Source organism: Megalobrama amblycephala, linkage group LG1 (genome assembly GCF_018812025.1).
Source record: "Megalobrama amblycephala isolate DHTTF-2021 linkage group LG1, ASM1881202v1, whole genome shotgun sequence".
Lineage (NCBI taxonomy): Eukaryota > Metazoa > Chordata > Actinopteri > Cypriniformes > Xenocyprididae > Megalobrama > Megalobrama amblycephala.
In genome coordinates this window covers 50,171,394-50,189,194 of record NC_063044.1, presented here as the reverse complement: position 1 = coordinate 50,189,194, position 17,801 = coordinate 50,171,394, and the positions used below count along the sequence as shown (strand labels likewise).

The window sequence follows — 17,801 nt, the reverse complement described above, 5'->3', positions numbered from 1 at the left end:
TATTAAATCGTAACAGGCACATCTGAGAGACAGTTTAATCCTGCAGATTCACAGTCTGAGTGTGCGTGTGTGTGTGTGTGTCTGTCCCATATTTAATACACTTTGAAACAGAGCTTCTCCTCCTGGTTCACAGTTGTCAGCACAACGTTTCTACAGAGACTGAAAGCAAAGCCCGGCTGGTGATACAGAGAACTAGAGATTAATGAAGAAAAAGGTGAATGGTTCTTGCGCATGCAAAAATTCTCGGTGGTTTGCTGGACGTTTTAAAGTGGCTAACCTCTCTCTGAGAAGTTGCCTCAAATATTATCCCCTCTCAAAAGAACTGAACATATTATTACACACACTCACACACACACACACACACATATATATATATATATATATATATATATATATATATATATATATATATATATATATATATATAGATATATATATACACACACACACACAGTATATACAGTATATACAGTACAGTCCAAAAGTTTGGAACCACTAAGATTTTTAATGTTTTTAAAAGAAGTTTCGTCTGCTCACCAAGGCTACATTTATTTAATTAAAAATACAGTAAAAAACAGTAATATTGAGAAATATTATTACAATTTAAAATAACTGTTTTCTATTTAAATTTATTTCACAAAGTAATTTATTCCTGTGATGCAAAGCTGAATTTTCAGCATCATTACTCCAGTCTTCAGTGTCACATGATCCTTCAGAAATCATTCTAATATGCTGATTTGCTGCTCAAGAAACATTTAATGTGTACAATTGTACAAAATATTTGTGTGCAATATTTTTTTCAGGATTATTTGATGAATAGAAAGTTCAAAAGAACAGTGTTTATCTGAAATCTAATCTTTTGTAACATTATAAATGTCTTTACTGCCACTTTTGATTGATTTAATGCATCCTTGCTGAATAAAAGTATTCATTTCTTTAATTTCTTTTCAAAAAAATAAAAATAAAAATTCTTACTGACCCCAAACTTTTGAACGGTAGTGTATAATGCTACAGAAGCTTTGTATTTCAGATAAATGCTGTTCTTTTGAACTTTCTATTCATCAAGGAATCCTGAAAAAAAAAGTACACAACTGTTTTCAACATTGAAAATAATCATAAATGTTTATTGAGCAGCAGATCAGCATATTAGAATGATTTCTGAAGGATCATGTGACACTGAAGACTGGAGTAACGATGCTGAAAATTCAGCTTTGCATCACAGGAATAAATTACTTTGTCAAATATATTTAAATAGTACACAGTTATTTTAAATTGTAATAATATTTCTCAATATTACTGTTTTTTACTGTATTTTTAATTAAATAAATGTAGCCTTGGTGAGCAGAAGAAAATTCTCACACACATACACAAACAACAGTTCTTTCTTGTTCTCGATTCTCATTGGCTGATAGCCGTGCAATATTTTAGTGATAACAGCACTCCTACCTTTTCACCGTTTGTATCACTATGCTTGAAGCGACATGTCGGCCAAGCAAATCCACCATTTTTTTTAATACAAATACTACATTTCTTGTACCACAAACTGTAGTTTTAAGAGTTTTTTAGGTGATTATGTAGTTATTTAGACCTGGAATATGTAACTTAATCATAGCGCCTATTTTACAATTTGCTTAGACGTTTTCGGAGATGCGAGCTCCAGGCCAGTGCTCGTGTACCCGCCGAGAACAGCTTCATCTCGGCCAGTGCTTCAAGAATTTGCCGCTGTCTCTTACAGTGGTTAAACATGAGATATAATTGATTTTGGGTACATAAAACAGTGATCTTTGGTCTTATTAATCTATTACTTGCTCCTGAGCAAATCGAATTGGGCTATGTTAAATTTACTTTTAGAGACTTTTAAATTGAAAGGGACTTTTGTAAACAAAGGATGTTGTTTTAGCGCTGTATGTTATAGAAAATTCCCTTAGCTATAAAAAGGACAAATACAAAGATTGCTTTCCTCAGTGGACATTCAAACTGATTTTTATAATGGATATAATATTATGGACATTGACCTGAAGAATAAATGATTTATCAGACACAGGTCTCTTTCTCTCTCGCTTTCTAATACTGTACAAAATACAATGAGTCTCAATGGAGGGACTCAACATTCCTTCGTCACTAGTTCTAAAGTGACGTTTTAGAATTTTTAGAAATGGAGGCTTGGTCAAACTGTCAACTTGAGATTTGAATCAGTCCACAATGAATCAGACACTTGGTTGTTATTTCTTATTTATTTACACACTCGTGCCATCAAACTGTTGTATAAACGCAATATCACACTTGTAGCCATGAGATAAGGCTGTATATCAGCACGCTGTGATTACCTACAGCACTCAGCCTGCAAATCACAGCCGTGCTGATATACAGCCATATTGCACGGCTATGAATGCGATACTGCTCATAATATATATTATTGCAACATAATAATACATAACATTTACAGCAACATTTAATTTAAAAGAACATTTTCAATCTAAAACAACTGAAAATGATTTTTGTTCCTATTTTCCCATTAGACTTTAGATTGTTTTCGTTATGTTTTGTCTCTTCCCTTTTCATAATGTTACAGGAATTCAATCTTTCGTTTTGATGTTTATGATATATTGCACCCTGCATACAATGAATGAGAATTACAAAGCCACAAACACAGAAAAATAAAAAACAATATATAATCTTAGAGATAAATGCAATGACAGCATGAGGAAAGAAAGAAAAAGAGTGGGCTGGAATAAAGCAAGAAAAATAAGAGGAGTACTGGTTGTTGTTTGTTGAGAGATTCTGGTCTGTGAGGTCAAAGTGGTTCATGCACTGCCCACAGCAACACACAGACACACAAATACACACACAATGCCCTTTAACCCTGACCAGCAAAAATGCAATTATCTGCCCGAAGAGAGAAAAGTGTGTGAGAGAGAAATTATGAGGTTAGTGTGAAAAACCACTTCTTCTGTGTGAATTCTCATCATCATTTTCAGCTCTAACACCCCATCAAATGCTACGTCACCCAACCGCCATCTTGATATTAGTGATTCATTGCATAATTCAAATAAGGTTGCTTTATCTGACATCAAAATCTTAGACAGACCAATTACTAAATCTGATTATGAGTCAAATGAGGGTCCTATGAGGGTCATCTACAAATGAGAAATTACTAAGACTGAAAAAGTGAAAGTTAAGGCTCAAACACAATTAATTTGTGTTGTAAAACCTTTAGAACTGCATTTGTAGATACCTGTTGAGGCTTTATGCAGTATCCCTATCACACACCTGGCAGAATGCGGCGGCAGGCGTAGTTTCAGCCCAACGCAGTTATCATTTTCACACCCTGCGCCACATTGTTTAAATGGCAAAGGCATTTGCTCCCATGGGCATGCTGGTCTGAAAACGAGGTGTGGTTGGCGCATTACTATTTTGAGGCAAATGAAATAGACTGCACCATTGACCAACTGAAACCTAGTCTAAAGTCAATGGTGCAGTATTTGTTTTGTTATTTAAAGAGCGTGTTAGTAAAATGCCTATATGCGGGTGCACAACGCGCGTACACTCTGCTTATTACACACAGGGACACACAGCAGCACACAAACATGCCAAATATTAAAAATAAAAGGATTACAATATAAAAGATGTGTTTATATGTTTATATGGGATTATTATGTGCATAAAGATAAAAATGCTTTGGTGGAATCTGGCTTGTCCTGTAGATGGTCTGCTTGCGCGCTTCCGTTTCCACACTAGAGAAGCGTTCAGTTTTTCCGCTTGCAAATTCCGCCATGTAAACAGTGAATCCGCCATGGCGTGAGCGCAACTGGCTTTTAAAGGGAATGGGAGATGAGAGAGGTTGGTTTATTGCACGATACGCCCATAACACACCCATTACTCATTAAGAGACTAGGGACAACCCTTTAAAGGATTAGTCCACTTTTAAATACACTTTTCCTGATAAATTTACTCACCCCCATGTCATCCAAGATGTTCATGTCTTTCTTTCGTCAGTCGAAAAGAAATGAAGGTTTTTGAGGAAAACATTCCAGGATTTTTCTCCTTACAGTGGATTTCAATGGCTACCAACAGGTTGAAGGTCAAAATGACAGTTTCAGTGCAGCTTCAAGGGCTTTAAACGATACCAGACGAGTAATAAGGGTCTTATCTAGCGAATCGATCGGTCATTTTCGGAAAAAATACAACCGTTTATGCTTTATAAACAAAATATCGCCTTGAACGTACTTTCCGCTTCCGCATTCTTCATAACGCTTACGCTGAATGTCCTACGCCTTCCCTATTCAAGTTACGGAAAAAAACGAAACTGGCGCCGCGTTCGTTCCGTAACTTGAATAGGGAAGGCGTAGAACATTGAACACAAGCTGCACTGAAACTGTCATTTTGACCTTCAACCTGTTGGTAGCCATTGAAATCCACTGTAAGGAGAAAAATCCTGGACTGTTTTCCTCAAAAACCTTCATTTCTTTTCGACTGACGAAAGAAAGACATGAACATCTTGGATGACATGGGGGTGAGTAAATTATCAGGAAAAGTGTATTTAAAAGTGGACTAATCCTTTAAGACCATGTGCCAAGGGCGCTGACCATTTTTAACTAGCAAAAGTGGATTCAGACATGCTTTAGCGCACTTGCGCCATGCGCTTTAGACCATGCACTTAGATCGCTAAAATAGGGCCCTAAATGTTTTTTTTAGGTTATGTAATCAGAATTTTAAGCAGAAAGTCCCTGTAACCACATCCACGTCAAAACTTAGGCTCAAATCTTCAGGTTTCCTTTCTGAACTGCATCCTGGATATGTGATTCACTGTGCTGACAACACAGATTGTCTCTCAACAGATTGTTTCTCAACTTTAACTTCTCCTGTGACTAAATCAATTACCTTTTATAAGCATCATTAACGTAAACAAACAAAATGCATGAAAACTTTTTTTAACTTCTGAAAAAAAAAAAAAAAACCTAATATAAATGCAAAAACCTTTTCAGATAATACAATTTAAAGAAATATATAAAATCGGCCACAAATTGTTCTTAGTTTTAGTTTTTGATGCAGAATAGTCAATATAGCATCATATTTCAAATTATTTTATAACATGACTTCTATAGACAGTCGTGATCATTTAGTACAAACATACATAAACACAGCCTAAAGTGTTTATACTTTATTTCATTAGTCCACTTTAGTCAATCTACGAACCATAAGTAACTTTTAAACTACATGTCAACTAACACTTATTAGAGTATAAGTAGACTGTTAGGGTTTGGGTTAGTAGAATACGTTGACATATACAGTAGTTGCAAAGTCACTTATAGTCAGCAGAATGTCTATCAAAATAATAACCCTAAAACTAAATCCAAAAAGAACTAAATTTAAACTAATTTTATATTTATATATATATATATATATATATATATATATATATATATATATATATATATATATATATATATATATATATATATATATATATATATATATATATATACTAAAGTTGGAGTGAAAATGTAAAAATAATCTAAATTAAAAAGGACAAACTGAAAATAATCAGGAATAAACATTAAAATCAAAACTATAATAATCACTGTTAAATAATGATTTTTAAAATTAGAAAAACTAAATTTACAATCTGGCCTGATGGTTCTGATGCGTCAAAGGTCAAATTGTACTTATTTCTGGAAGTTGTATTAATAGGTTTTAATAGGGGAAGCATTAACTTGAAAGTAGGAGATGTTGACTCAGTAATCAGGGTGATCAGAAAAGGCAGATAAGAGCGAATGAGGGCATTCAAGTTGACAGGAAGTGCAGACATACACAGGAAGTGAAAGGGAGAAGACAGTGAAAGTAGTGCTTAGGAATATTCTAAAAGAGCCGATACACATTTGCACATTTGCTGGTGGCTTTTCTTTCCCCCTGGGATCCATATTTAGATCCAGACAGTTATTGGGTGAGAGCTGTAAAGATCCCCCTTAGGTTGCCATCTGCTGTCATTGCTGTTTATTTCTATTCTGGAAAGACCATTTCCATCCAAACGACTTTCTATATTCTCTCCACAAAGTATGTAGTTTGCTTCGTATAATCAAAAGGATTAGGAAAGCAAATGGAAAGCGAATGGCTTTGATGGTTATAACAGGCGTCTGACCTTTTACTAACAGATATAATGGGAAACATGGCATGGATTTAAATACACTGCTTATCACCTGCTCACTAGCTCAACCGAGTATGTGTGTGTCTGTGTGTGTGTGTGTGTGTGTGTGTGTGTGTGTGTGTGTGTGTGACTCACTCAAATGAAGAGCATGGCTAGTCATGCACTCACTATGAGTAGGACCGCACAAAATATCTTTAACTTGGACTCATGTGTAAGTGTGCTAATGTGTATTCGACATGCTTCATGTCTGCAATACAAATAACAGCAGATCTACTGCGACTAAAACTTTTAGATTAAAAGCTAATTCTGAGGGCTTCTTCAGACTTTTCTAGTCAACTAGTTGTCATTCTTTCAAGCTATTGGCTGACTAGTTGCTTGTTTATGATACGAATTTAATTACACACATATTATATATATATATATATATAAACAAACAAACTAGTGTTTTCTGAGTCAATGTCACCAACAAAAATGAAGTTAACAATGCTGATTCTCATCTCTGCAGTATAGTGGATGCGTCTATAGAGAGAAATACGTAAGCACTGTACTAAGTTAGCTTCCAGACTCCGCACGAACACTTGGATTTGCGCACATTTTTCATTTTAACAGTTTAACATTAATGTTAGAGCGATCTGCCATGTAGAGTGGCTAACGTTAAGCTAGCTACTGACAAGTTTTAGGTGAAAATTGGATTTCCTGCCTGACATAATTACCAAATGGACCAGCAATGTGAACAATCTGTCCATTAGACTGCGTGACTTCGCCAATTCCTTTGGAGTTTGTTTTTTCTGTGACTAATTAAAATTTGGTTGACTAAGCCTCTTCTCACCTACTAACAATTAGTCAACTATTAGGGGGCAGCCCTGGTAGTGTATGAATTTTACTGAATGAACTATTTATACTACCAAACGTCATAGAATAGTGCATAAGCATGCAAATTCAGACGCACCTTAGAATCCTGGGATAGATTTGCAATGACTGTTTTCAAACAGGTTTCTCAAACCTTCTTTTTTTTTTGATTATCTTTACACATGGTATTAAAAAAATAAATGTAAAAATTAAATAAATTAATAATAAATAAAAAATAAAATTGCAGGTAATTAAGGAAATCACAAAGAAATTGCTTCTTAGTGTGTTCTATGGCATCATTGTTGATGGTTGAACAGTTGACAGCCCAGTCAATGTGCCAAGCAAAATGCTGATATCAGCAGACACTGGGTTTAAATTGGATCACAGATGCTGGAAGATAATATGGGACCAGTATGAAGCATTACATAAAACTACTAAAGGGAAGTGTCACCTAGTCTGAACTCTCTGCTTCTTCTTTTCTGGTTTTCATTTCTTTTTCTTTTAAAGACAATTCTAAGAAGAGATCTTAAGCAAGCGTTTGGTGGTTCCACCATTGACACGCCTTCTTAAAGGGCCAGTCACACAATCAAGATTTAATACAAAACAAACATAAATTGACATCAAATTTCATATTGGGTGCATGCTTTAATAAGGAATGTGCATTTAATATATCTGTAATCATATCATAATTAGAGTATTGTAGGTTAAACTGGCACATATTGGACATTTTTTTCCCTAATTCAAACAGTAAACTAAAATACTTAACTGTTATATTTCCTACTGTAAATTCAAATGGAAAAAAAGAGACACATATGCAAAGTACATATGCGAAATTAGACCAGATCTCTGGAGACAAAATGAGATGGTTGCAGGGTATCTACAGATTTGAGAGAATGAAATTTAAGACCTTTAAATAAATACTCAAAATGCAAACTAATATTCAGATGCAAATGAAGGGCCAGAGCAATGGAAACATCACATCAGTCCGATCATTTGGATTATATAACTAGATATGCTCCAGAATAACTAGTCTAGTCTATTCCCCAGATATCCTCAGAAGTTTATAATGTTTTGTATAGGAGTAGAGCCAGAGATGAATGCTACTGGTGGTAAGTTTGTCATGTACATGATTAGCAGTGTTGGAAACTTGGAAACAAAATGAGACAGATTCTGTAATTGGTTTTGTAAATGCAGTGGTTAAAATAAAATAAAATATTTACTGCTCCTCTGTCCTTCTCTTAAAAACATTGTATGGAAACACTGCTTGTGTTATTTGTGCAATAATGTGATATTCAGTCATTCACATGAATTAAATTTGCAAACATAGCTAGTTAGACATTTAAATCATACCCTACAATATAAAAAGACTTTCAGTGCTATACAACCATAATAGAAGTACATCGGAATAACCCATAACAGCTCATACAACAGCGTTTAGAATATTTTTGAAGGCTGATAAATGGATCACATTTATATTAAGATCTTTTAGGTGTCTAAAAGAGTTGCATTTTTTAAACCGTGCTTCCTGTGTGAGCCAAGTTTAGTGTTAAAGTCTCAGCTATGTGTGAACAAGACGCTTAACATAAAGGTCTCAGACACATCACCAATCTAGAATGACGCGACTCAAACTTCTCACCTGGCTACACTTGACAACCACTAAAAAACTTGTAAGCATAACCGAACCATCCTGAACATGGCAGCTTATGTGCACTGATACAAAAATGTCTTTAAAATAACAAAAGTCCCTAATTACATCAGCAGACCGAATGCTAAATGTCAAAAATTCTGCTTGCACAACATCTTAGCTACTGTATGAGATGTACCTCGAGTAATTAAAGGATTAGTTCACTTTAAAATGAAAATTACCCCAAACTTAACTCACCCTCAAGCCATCCTAGGTCTCGAGCCAATATCTAGCTTCCGCCAGAACGGCTTCCGTATTCTACTTACGTATTCAACTGTAACGCCTCTCGTAGTTCGTCCTACACCTTCCGTATTGAACTTACGGAAAAAAGGGTAACTGACGTTGCATGAGTTACGCTTTTTCCGTAAGTTCAATACGGAAGGTGGTCTTGGCGGAAGCTAGATATTTTGTTAACTTGATAACTTGTTAAATATGGATTTATTTTTTTTACACAAAAACCATCGCTTCGCTTCAAAAGGCCTTTATTAACCCCCCGGCGCCGTGCGGAGTATGTTCATGATGGATGGATGTGGATGGAGACACTTTCTTCAGCTCATACTCGTTGATCCAACTCCAATTGCGTTCATCAGAAAGAAGAAAGTCATATACACCTAGGATGGCTTGAGGGTGAGTAAAGCTTGGGGTAATTTTCATTTTAAAGTGAACTAATCCTTTAAATATAATTTGATAATTCTTCTATGAGATACTTGGTGAAGTAGAACATGTAAAAAAGGAAAAGTGTGAGAGATATGTTGAGTTATTCAGGCTAAGCTACTTTAAAGTTTTGACCTCAAAAAGAGCTTGTTCAAACATACATTGGGATCTATGTGTGGTTGAGACCTCTGGGTACTCGTTTTACTCATCATTACGCATTCAAATCATCATGTAAACTATCTTTTAACTATACATCTCCAGACAACACAAGATGGAAACATTTTTGCCAAAATCGAGTGCGTAGGCTAGGCATCATCAGAATACTGATGACCCGACAGTTAAGCAGAGAAATCATAGTTTTGAGATGAATGGGCCAACCTTTCTTGCTCGGTGAAACCACAACGCAAAAGGAAATGAGTTCGACTATGTTTACCAAACCAAATCAGCTTCTTACACAGGATGAGAGAGACTAGCTATACCTGCTAGGTTTAACCACAAGATAAAGCTACATTTTACTTAGATTCAAAAACGGATTTAAACCGTACGCCAGGTGTGGGACGAAACTTGTGCAAAAGAAGGAAAAATATCTTCAAGATACAAATCAAGAGAACATTCGGGATGAACTACAAAACGTCAGTGGAACAAAAGATCCACTAACAGAACCGCATAATATGACAGATTATTAACTAGTACTACTAGGAGAGTGTGAGTGGTTCTTACGTGGCATGATCCCCTGGCTAACCAGTTCTTCTCGAGTCCGTCTCTGCTGAAGTTTTAGTTGGAGCACTAGAAGAGAAAAAGTCAAAGATGAAGACATATATCATATATATTATTATCAAGGACGCAAAATGACTCCAAATCAATTCTGAGTTAGACAACAGGTTAACTAAGAGGGTTAAAAGTACTCATTTAACTAATTTAATGAATTATTGGGATATGATGTACCACTGTTACACAATGAAAAGATTGACAAACTGTACATTTAGATTCAGATAAGCATTATCAACCATATATGTCAAAAGTGCAGACAAAACTATACATATATACACAAAATGAAACATTTCATAGACTGAAACTTAGTAAAAAAAGCTAAAAGAGTGCTAGCTAGATGCTAACAGGCAGGTCTTGTGCAATAAAAACATTTGAAACTCTCAAAACAGAAACACAACTGAACTGAAAAAAAAAGTTACTCTGTACAAAATGATTCAATGTATTTCATTACTATTATAATGCCTCAATATGTGAATGTTTATGAGACAGCACGCTATAAATGTAAGGAAATACATCATGACAGAAGACACACAAGTTGATAAAATACCCGGCGAGTAGCTCGATCTGTCTCCTTCATCCTCCCCTCGAACAAGCTCTTCCTGACAGCCGGCAGAGAGCTTATCAGTCAGAGAGGAGAGAGTACAGACTACAACATACTTCCTCTTCCTGTTTCTACATTCAATTAAAAACAGAAGCAAGTGTGTGAGATGTTTCTACGGCTTACCACAGGAAGACAGACTGTCAATTCCATGAAAATGCAATGAAGAGTGTTTGAAACTACATTACACCTAGAAGCTTGTATTAAAATGATCATGGCACATCTACCATGAATAATACAATATAGACGCTAGAGTTATGGACATGTATACTTCTTAAAGCAAACATCTTCACAGGTTATCTGGGGTTGGACTGAAACCTCAAAGATACAGTCACAACAACAACAAAAATGTGCTTGATCAAGCGATTTACCAGTAAAGCGACAAGACATGAGGTAAAATAATCAGACAGAGCACAAGGTTCTTGCTCATTGGCTCATATTTGGATTAACCAAAGTTTGTCAACAGCATTAAAGTATAATTATTTACAAATGTCCACCATTGCAAATCCAAAAGTCAAGCATCCATCTCCTTCATTAGAAGAAACATCAACAGTAGTGCAATTAAAAAAAAAAAGTTTTATCTGAAACATCAGGTGGTTAAAAACTTAAAGCATCTATGAGAATGCATAACCAAGTCGTTCATGTAACAAACATGCAACTAAACACCACCATGAGGGAACGGGCTCCTCTGTGTTAGATTAATAACATGATATGAGGCTAAATCGAGCCATCTCTCGCTGTGGTTTTACTTCTCGCATCTGACATTTTTACACATTTGCTCCCTGGTTTTGTCATTAACCATGTGGTGGTTTAGAGTGAACATGCATGTATCTAGATGTTAGTGGAAATACAGTAAGAGCTGCCAAAACAGGCAGAAAAAAGCATTCCGTGAGCAATATTAACAAAGTATGATAGATACAAAATGTTTATTAAATATTATTACATTTTCATTAAAGGATTAGTTCACCCAAAAATCTTCAAAACACAAAAGATATTTTAAATGTAATGTTCTGTCCCTCCAATAAAAGTGTATTTTGAGCTTACACAAGAACGTTGATGTCCATTTTCATGTGTTACGCAGCACGTTTGAGCTTCCGCAAGAACCAGTGAGGTTCATTATCGTGTTACACGTGTGTTTGTGCTCGAAAATGAGGTTCATTCTCATGTGTTATGCAGCATGTTTGGGCTTCCACAAGAACCAGTGAGGTTAATTATCATGTGTTACGCAGCATGTTTGGGCTTCCGCAAGAACCAGTGAGGTTCATTATCATGTGTTACGCAGCATGTTTGGGCTTCCTCAAGAACCAGTGTGGTTCATTCTTGTGCGTTACGCAGCGCGTTTGAGCTTCCTCAAGAACCAATGAGGATCATTCTCGTGTTACGCAGCACATCTGAGCTTCCTCAAGAACCAATGAAGTTCATTCTTGTGTGTTACGCAGCACATCTGAGCTTCCGCAAGAACCAATGAGGTTCATTCTCATGTGTGTTTCGCAGCACGTTTGAGCTTCCGCAAGAACCAATGAGGTTCATTCTCGTGTTACACAGAACATCTGAGCTTCCTCAAGAACCAATGAGGTTCATTCTCGTGTTACGCAGAACATCTGAGCTTCCTCAAGAACCAATGAGGTTCATTCTCGTGTTACGCAGCACGTTTGAGCTTCCTCAAGAACCAATGAGGTTCATTCTTGTGTTACGCAGCATGTTTGAGCTTCCTTAAGAACCAGTGAGGTTCATTCTCGTGTTACACAGCACATCTGAGCTTCCTCAAGAACCAGTGAGGTTCATTCTCGTGTTACGCAGCACATTTGAGCTTCCTCAAGAACCAATGAGGTTCATTCTTGTGTTACGCAGCACGTTTGAGCTTCCTTAAGAACCAGTGAGGTTCATTCTCGTGTTACGCAGCACGTTTGAGCTTCCTCAAGAACCAGTGAGGTTCATTCTCTTGTTACGCAGCACATTTGAGCTTCCTTAAGAACCAGGGAGGTTCATTCTCATGTGTGTTACGCAGCACGTCTGAGCTTCCTTAAGAACCAGTGAGGTTCATTCTCGTGTTACACAGCACATCTGAGCTTCCTCAAGAACCAGTGAGGTTCATTCTTGTGTTACGCAGCACATTTGAGCTTCCTCAAGAACCAATGAGGTTCATTCTTGTGTTACGCAGCACGTTTGAGCTTCCTTAAGAACCAGTGAGGTTCATTCTCGTGTTACACAGCACATCTGAGCTTCCTTAAGAACCAGGGAGGTTCATTCTCATGTGTGTTACACAGCACATCTGAGCTTCCTCAAGAACCAATGAGGTTCATTCTCGTGTTACACAGAACATCTGAGCTTCCTCAAGAACCAGTGAGGTTCATTCTCGTGTTACGCAGCACATTTGAGCTTCCTTAAGAACCAGGGAGGTTCATTCTCATGTGTGTTACACAGCACATCTGAGCTTCCTCAAGAACCAATGAGGTTCCTTCTTGTGTTACGCAGCACGTTTGAGCTTCCTCAAGAACCAATGAGGTTCATTCTTGTGTTACGCAGCACGTTTGAGCTTCCTTAAGAACCAGTGAGGTTCATTCTCGTGTTACACAGCACATCTGAGCTTCCTCAAGAACCAGTGAGGTTCATTCTCGTGTTACGCAGCACATTTGAGCTTCCTCAAGAACCAATGAGGTTCATTCTTGTGTTACGCAGCACGTTTGAGCTTCCTCAAGAACCAATGAGGTTCCTTCTTGTGTTACGCAGCACGTTTGAGCTTCCTTAAGAACCAGGGAGGTTCATTCTCATGTGTGTTACGCAGCACGTTTCAGCTTCCTTAAGAACCAGTGAGGTTCATTCTCGTGTTACACAGCACATCTGAGCTTCCTCAAGAACCAGTGAGGTTCATTCTCGTGTTACACAGCACATTTGAGCTTCCTCAAGAACCAATGAGGTTCATTCTTGTGTTACGCAGCACGTTTGAGCTTTCTTAAGAACCAGTGAGGTTCATTCTCGTGTTACACAGCACATCTGAGCTTCCTCAAGAACCAGTGAGGTTCATTTTCGTGTTACGCAGCACATTTGAGCTTCCTCAAGAACCAATGAGGTTCATTCTCGTGTTACGCAGCACGTTTGAGCTTCCTTAAGAACCAGTGAGGTTCATTCTCGTGTTACACAGCACATCTGAGCTTCCTCAAGAACCAATAAGGTTCATTCTAGTGTTACGCAGCACATTTGAGCTTCCTCAAGAACCAATGAGGTTCATTCTTGTGTTACGCAGCACATCTGAGCTTCCTCAAGAACCAGTGAGGTTCATTTTCGTGTTACGCAGCACATTTGAGCTTCCTCAAGAACCAATGAGGTTCATTCTCGTGTTACGCAGCACGTTTGAGCTTCCTCAAGAACCAATAAGGTTCATTCTAGTGTTACGCAGCACATTTGAGCTTCCTCAAGAACCAATGAGGTTCATTCTTGTGTTACGCAGCACATCTGAGCTTCCTCAAGAACCAGTGAGGTTCATTTTCGTGTTACGCAGCACATTTGAGCTTCCTCAAGAACCAATGAGGTTCATTCTCGTGTTACACAGCACATCTGAGCTTCCTCAAGAACCAATAAGGTTCATTCTAGTGTTACGCAGCACATTTGAGCTTCCTCAAGAACCAATAAGGTTCATTCTTGTGTTACGCAGCACGTTTGAGCTTCCTCAAGAACCAATGAGGTTCATTCTCGTGTTACGCAGCACATCTGAGCTTCCTCAAGAACCAGTGAGGTTCATTCTCGTGTTACGCAGCACATCTGAGCTTCCTCAAGAACCAGTGAGGTTCATTCTCATGTGTGTTACGCAGCACGTTTGAGCTTCCTCAAGAACCAATGAGGTTCATTCTCATGTGTTACGCAGCACATCTGAGCTTCCTCAAGAACCAGTGAGGTTCATTCTCATGTGTGTTACGCAGCATGTTTGAGCTTCCGCAAGAACCAATAAGGTTCATTCTCATGTGTGTTACGCAGCACGTTTGAGCTTCCTCAAGAACCAATAAGGTTCATTCTAGTGTTACGCAGCACATTTGAGCTTCCTCAAGAACCAATGAGGTTCATTCTTGTGTTACGCAGCACATCTGAGCTTCCTCAAGAACCAGTGAGGTTCATTTTCGTGTTACGCAGCACATTTGAGCTTCCTCAAGAACCAATGAGGTTCATTCTCGTGTTACACAGCACATCTGAGCTTCCTCAAGAACCAATAAGGTTCATTCTAGTGTTACGCAGCACATTTGAGCTTCCTCAAGAACCAATAAGGTTCATTCTTGTGTTACGCAGCACGTTTGAGCTTCCTCAAGAACCAATGAGGTTCATTCTCGTGTTACGCAGCACATCTGAGCTTCCTCAAGAACCAGTGAGGTTCATTCTCGTGTTACGCAGCACATCTGAGCTTCCTCAAGAACCAGTGAGGTTCATTCTCATGTGTGTTACGCAGCACGTTTGAGCTTCCTCAAGAACCAATGAGGTTCATTCTCATGTGTTACGCAGCACATCTGAGCTTCCTCAAGAACCAGTGAGGTTCATTCTCATGTGTGTTACGCAGCACGTTTGAGCTTCCGCAAGAACCAATAAGGTTCATTCTCATGTGTGTTACGCAGCACGTTTGAGCTTCCGCAAGAACCAATGAGGTTCATTCTCGTGTTACGCAGCACGTTTGAGCTTCCTCAAGAACCAGTGAAGTTCATTCTCGTGTTATGCGTGTGTTTGAGCTCAAGAACCAATGAGTTTCATTCTCATGTTACGCAGCACATCTGAGCTTCCGCAAGAACCAATGAGGCTTGTTCTCATGTGCTACACAGCACGTTTAAGCTTCCACAAGAACCTTTGAGGCTCATTCTCGTGTGTTACGTGTGTTTGAGCTTCCTCAAGAACCACTGAGGCTTGGTCTCATGTGTTACACAGCACGTTTGAGCTTCATCAAGAACCATTGAGGTTCATTCTCGTGTGTTACGCAGCATGTTTGAGCTTCTGCAAGAACCAATGAGGTTTTCTCCTGCATCAATGAAGTATGTTTGAGCTTCTGTTTACTATATTTGAGTACTTTATGAATGTTCGCTGATCAGTGTTTATAAAAGCCCAATTTAAACTTGTTCATCATGTAAAGTGATTGTGTCTCTTCAGAAGACTTTAAAGGCAGGGTAGGTAAGAAATTTTGTTCCAAATTTGTTTAAACTTTCTATATATATACATGCATAATTAAAATGTAAGAACTCTGATAAAAAGAGTATAAAAATCGAGTGACTCTAGACCGTTTAATCTGTATTAAACACAGCTCATTATTTCCATCCGGGACGAAACATAGGATTGGCTTAGGCGGCTGTCACTCTCTCGCAACCATGGCAACCACCCTTTTGCCACACATGACCTGCCCACTTGCGCGCGCACGTTTGATTTGGGGAATCCAAGAGGCATGGATCCTAGGAATACCAAAACAATGGCAGAGAAACAGCAAGCTAAATTCACAGTATCGGCCTATGCAGTTAGTGAAGGCAAACCAGGCAAAAAAAGGAAGACAGTAACAGTACAAGAAAAGGCAATGAACAAAAAGTCTTTGGATAAACAAAGAAATAAAACGCGAGTTAATATCGGCGTGGCTTTCCAGCGATGGCGAGAACTGAGGGAACTCAAGGGGCTGAAAAGTGACTCCTTGATGGCTTTATTTCTGCTGGACAGGTAAATCTTTCTTTTTGTATTTTGATCATACGTATTTTTTTGTTTATTTTTTCATGAAGCATGTGTCATTAGCACACTTAGCTGCGTAATATAGCTAACATAACATTACTTAGCGAGCCGTAGTAGAGACGATAAATAATGATAGCTATAGTGTTGAATTGTGCATAATTTTACCCTCTGTCTAACTCTTTTACCATGTTCACCTGTAAGTTTACCTGCACGTTTTTTTTCGCCTGTTTTGTTTTTATATTCTCTACCTATGTTTACTGATGTCTTTATCTTGTATCTGTGTGTGTCGTACACACTTTGTTGTATGTGTGTGTTATTATTTTGTGTCTGCAATGCAGTTGTGAGTTGATATTTGAGTGTATGTTACTCTGTTGATCTGTAGAACAACGTATATGTTATGAATCTTACACGAAATTCATCTTCATCACAGTGTAAATGATGGTAATGGAAAAACGTGTATCATGCAACCTGTTTTTAGCTTTGCCTTATAGATAACTAGCTCGTTAGCGAATCAAAAAATATATATTTTAAACTTTACCACTATCAATATGCTAGCTTGATAGTGAGTACTAAAATACATCTTGTTTGTTTATCTTCATAATTATAAAGTTATTTTTATTACATGTGATTCTGACATGATGTCACTACATGCACTGTGCTCCTTCCTCTCCGCTCGTCTCAGGTAAATAACGCGTCTTCCAGCTCAGTGGTCGGAGTCGCACGTTCATGCGTTTTGGGGGCGTGGCTTTGGAAGGAGCCCAGAAGGGAGGGGGTGGAGTGAATGGAAATAATGAGCTGTCTTTAAAACAGTCGTGAGAGGTCTACAGACACTCGATTTTTATACTTTCTTTTTCAGAGTACTTACATTTTAATTATGTATTGATATATAAATAAAGTTTAAACAAATTTTGAAAAAAAAATTTTTATACATTTTTTTGCCTACCCTGCCTTTAAATGAGCATTTTGATGCATTAGAATTTTGAATGAAGAGACTTTCAATGGAGTGACAGAAATATCTCAGATTTCAATAAAAGATATCTTCATTTGTGTTTCGAAAATGAACAAAAGTTTGGAACGACATGAGATTGAGTAATTCCTCACGGAATTTTCATTTTTGGGTAAACTATCCCTTTAAATAAATTGTATATATTTTATAAAATACAGTACATATCACACACACAAAATTACCATAGGTAGCATAGTTTGTAACAAATTTATTTTATCATTCATTTGATAACCATGAAAGCCTGAAGATATGTTTTTAACATGGCTTGGGATCAGAACCTGTCAGTACTGCTATATTTATTAACCAAGTGCCTATAGCACCTGTTTGTGTTGTGGAATAGAGTCAGTGACGCACCTGTTGTGCAGTTAAATTGTGATCTGGCAGTGGCATCACAACAGCTGACGGGCTGCTG

At 37.6% G+C, this 17,801-nt stretch overlaps 1 protein-coding gene across 9 annotated transcripts in view; it reads right to left on the bottom strand.

The window, feature by feature from the left end:
• The window catches only part of mrtfaa (myocardin related transcription factor Aa), a 61,401-nt gene that overhangs the window by 17,681 nt on the left and 25,919 nt on the right, over positions 1-17,801 (bottom strand). For all 9 annotated transcript variants that reach the window (XM_048199049.1, XM_048199067.1, XM_048199010.1 and 6 more), the window contains one exon: positions 10,053-10,118. In XM_048199049.1, the coding sequence (XP_048055006.1) occupies positions 10,053-10,118 (66 nt within the window). The remainder of the gene's footprint in view (positions 1-10,052; positions 10,119-17,801) is intronic.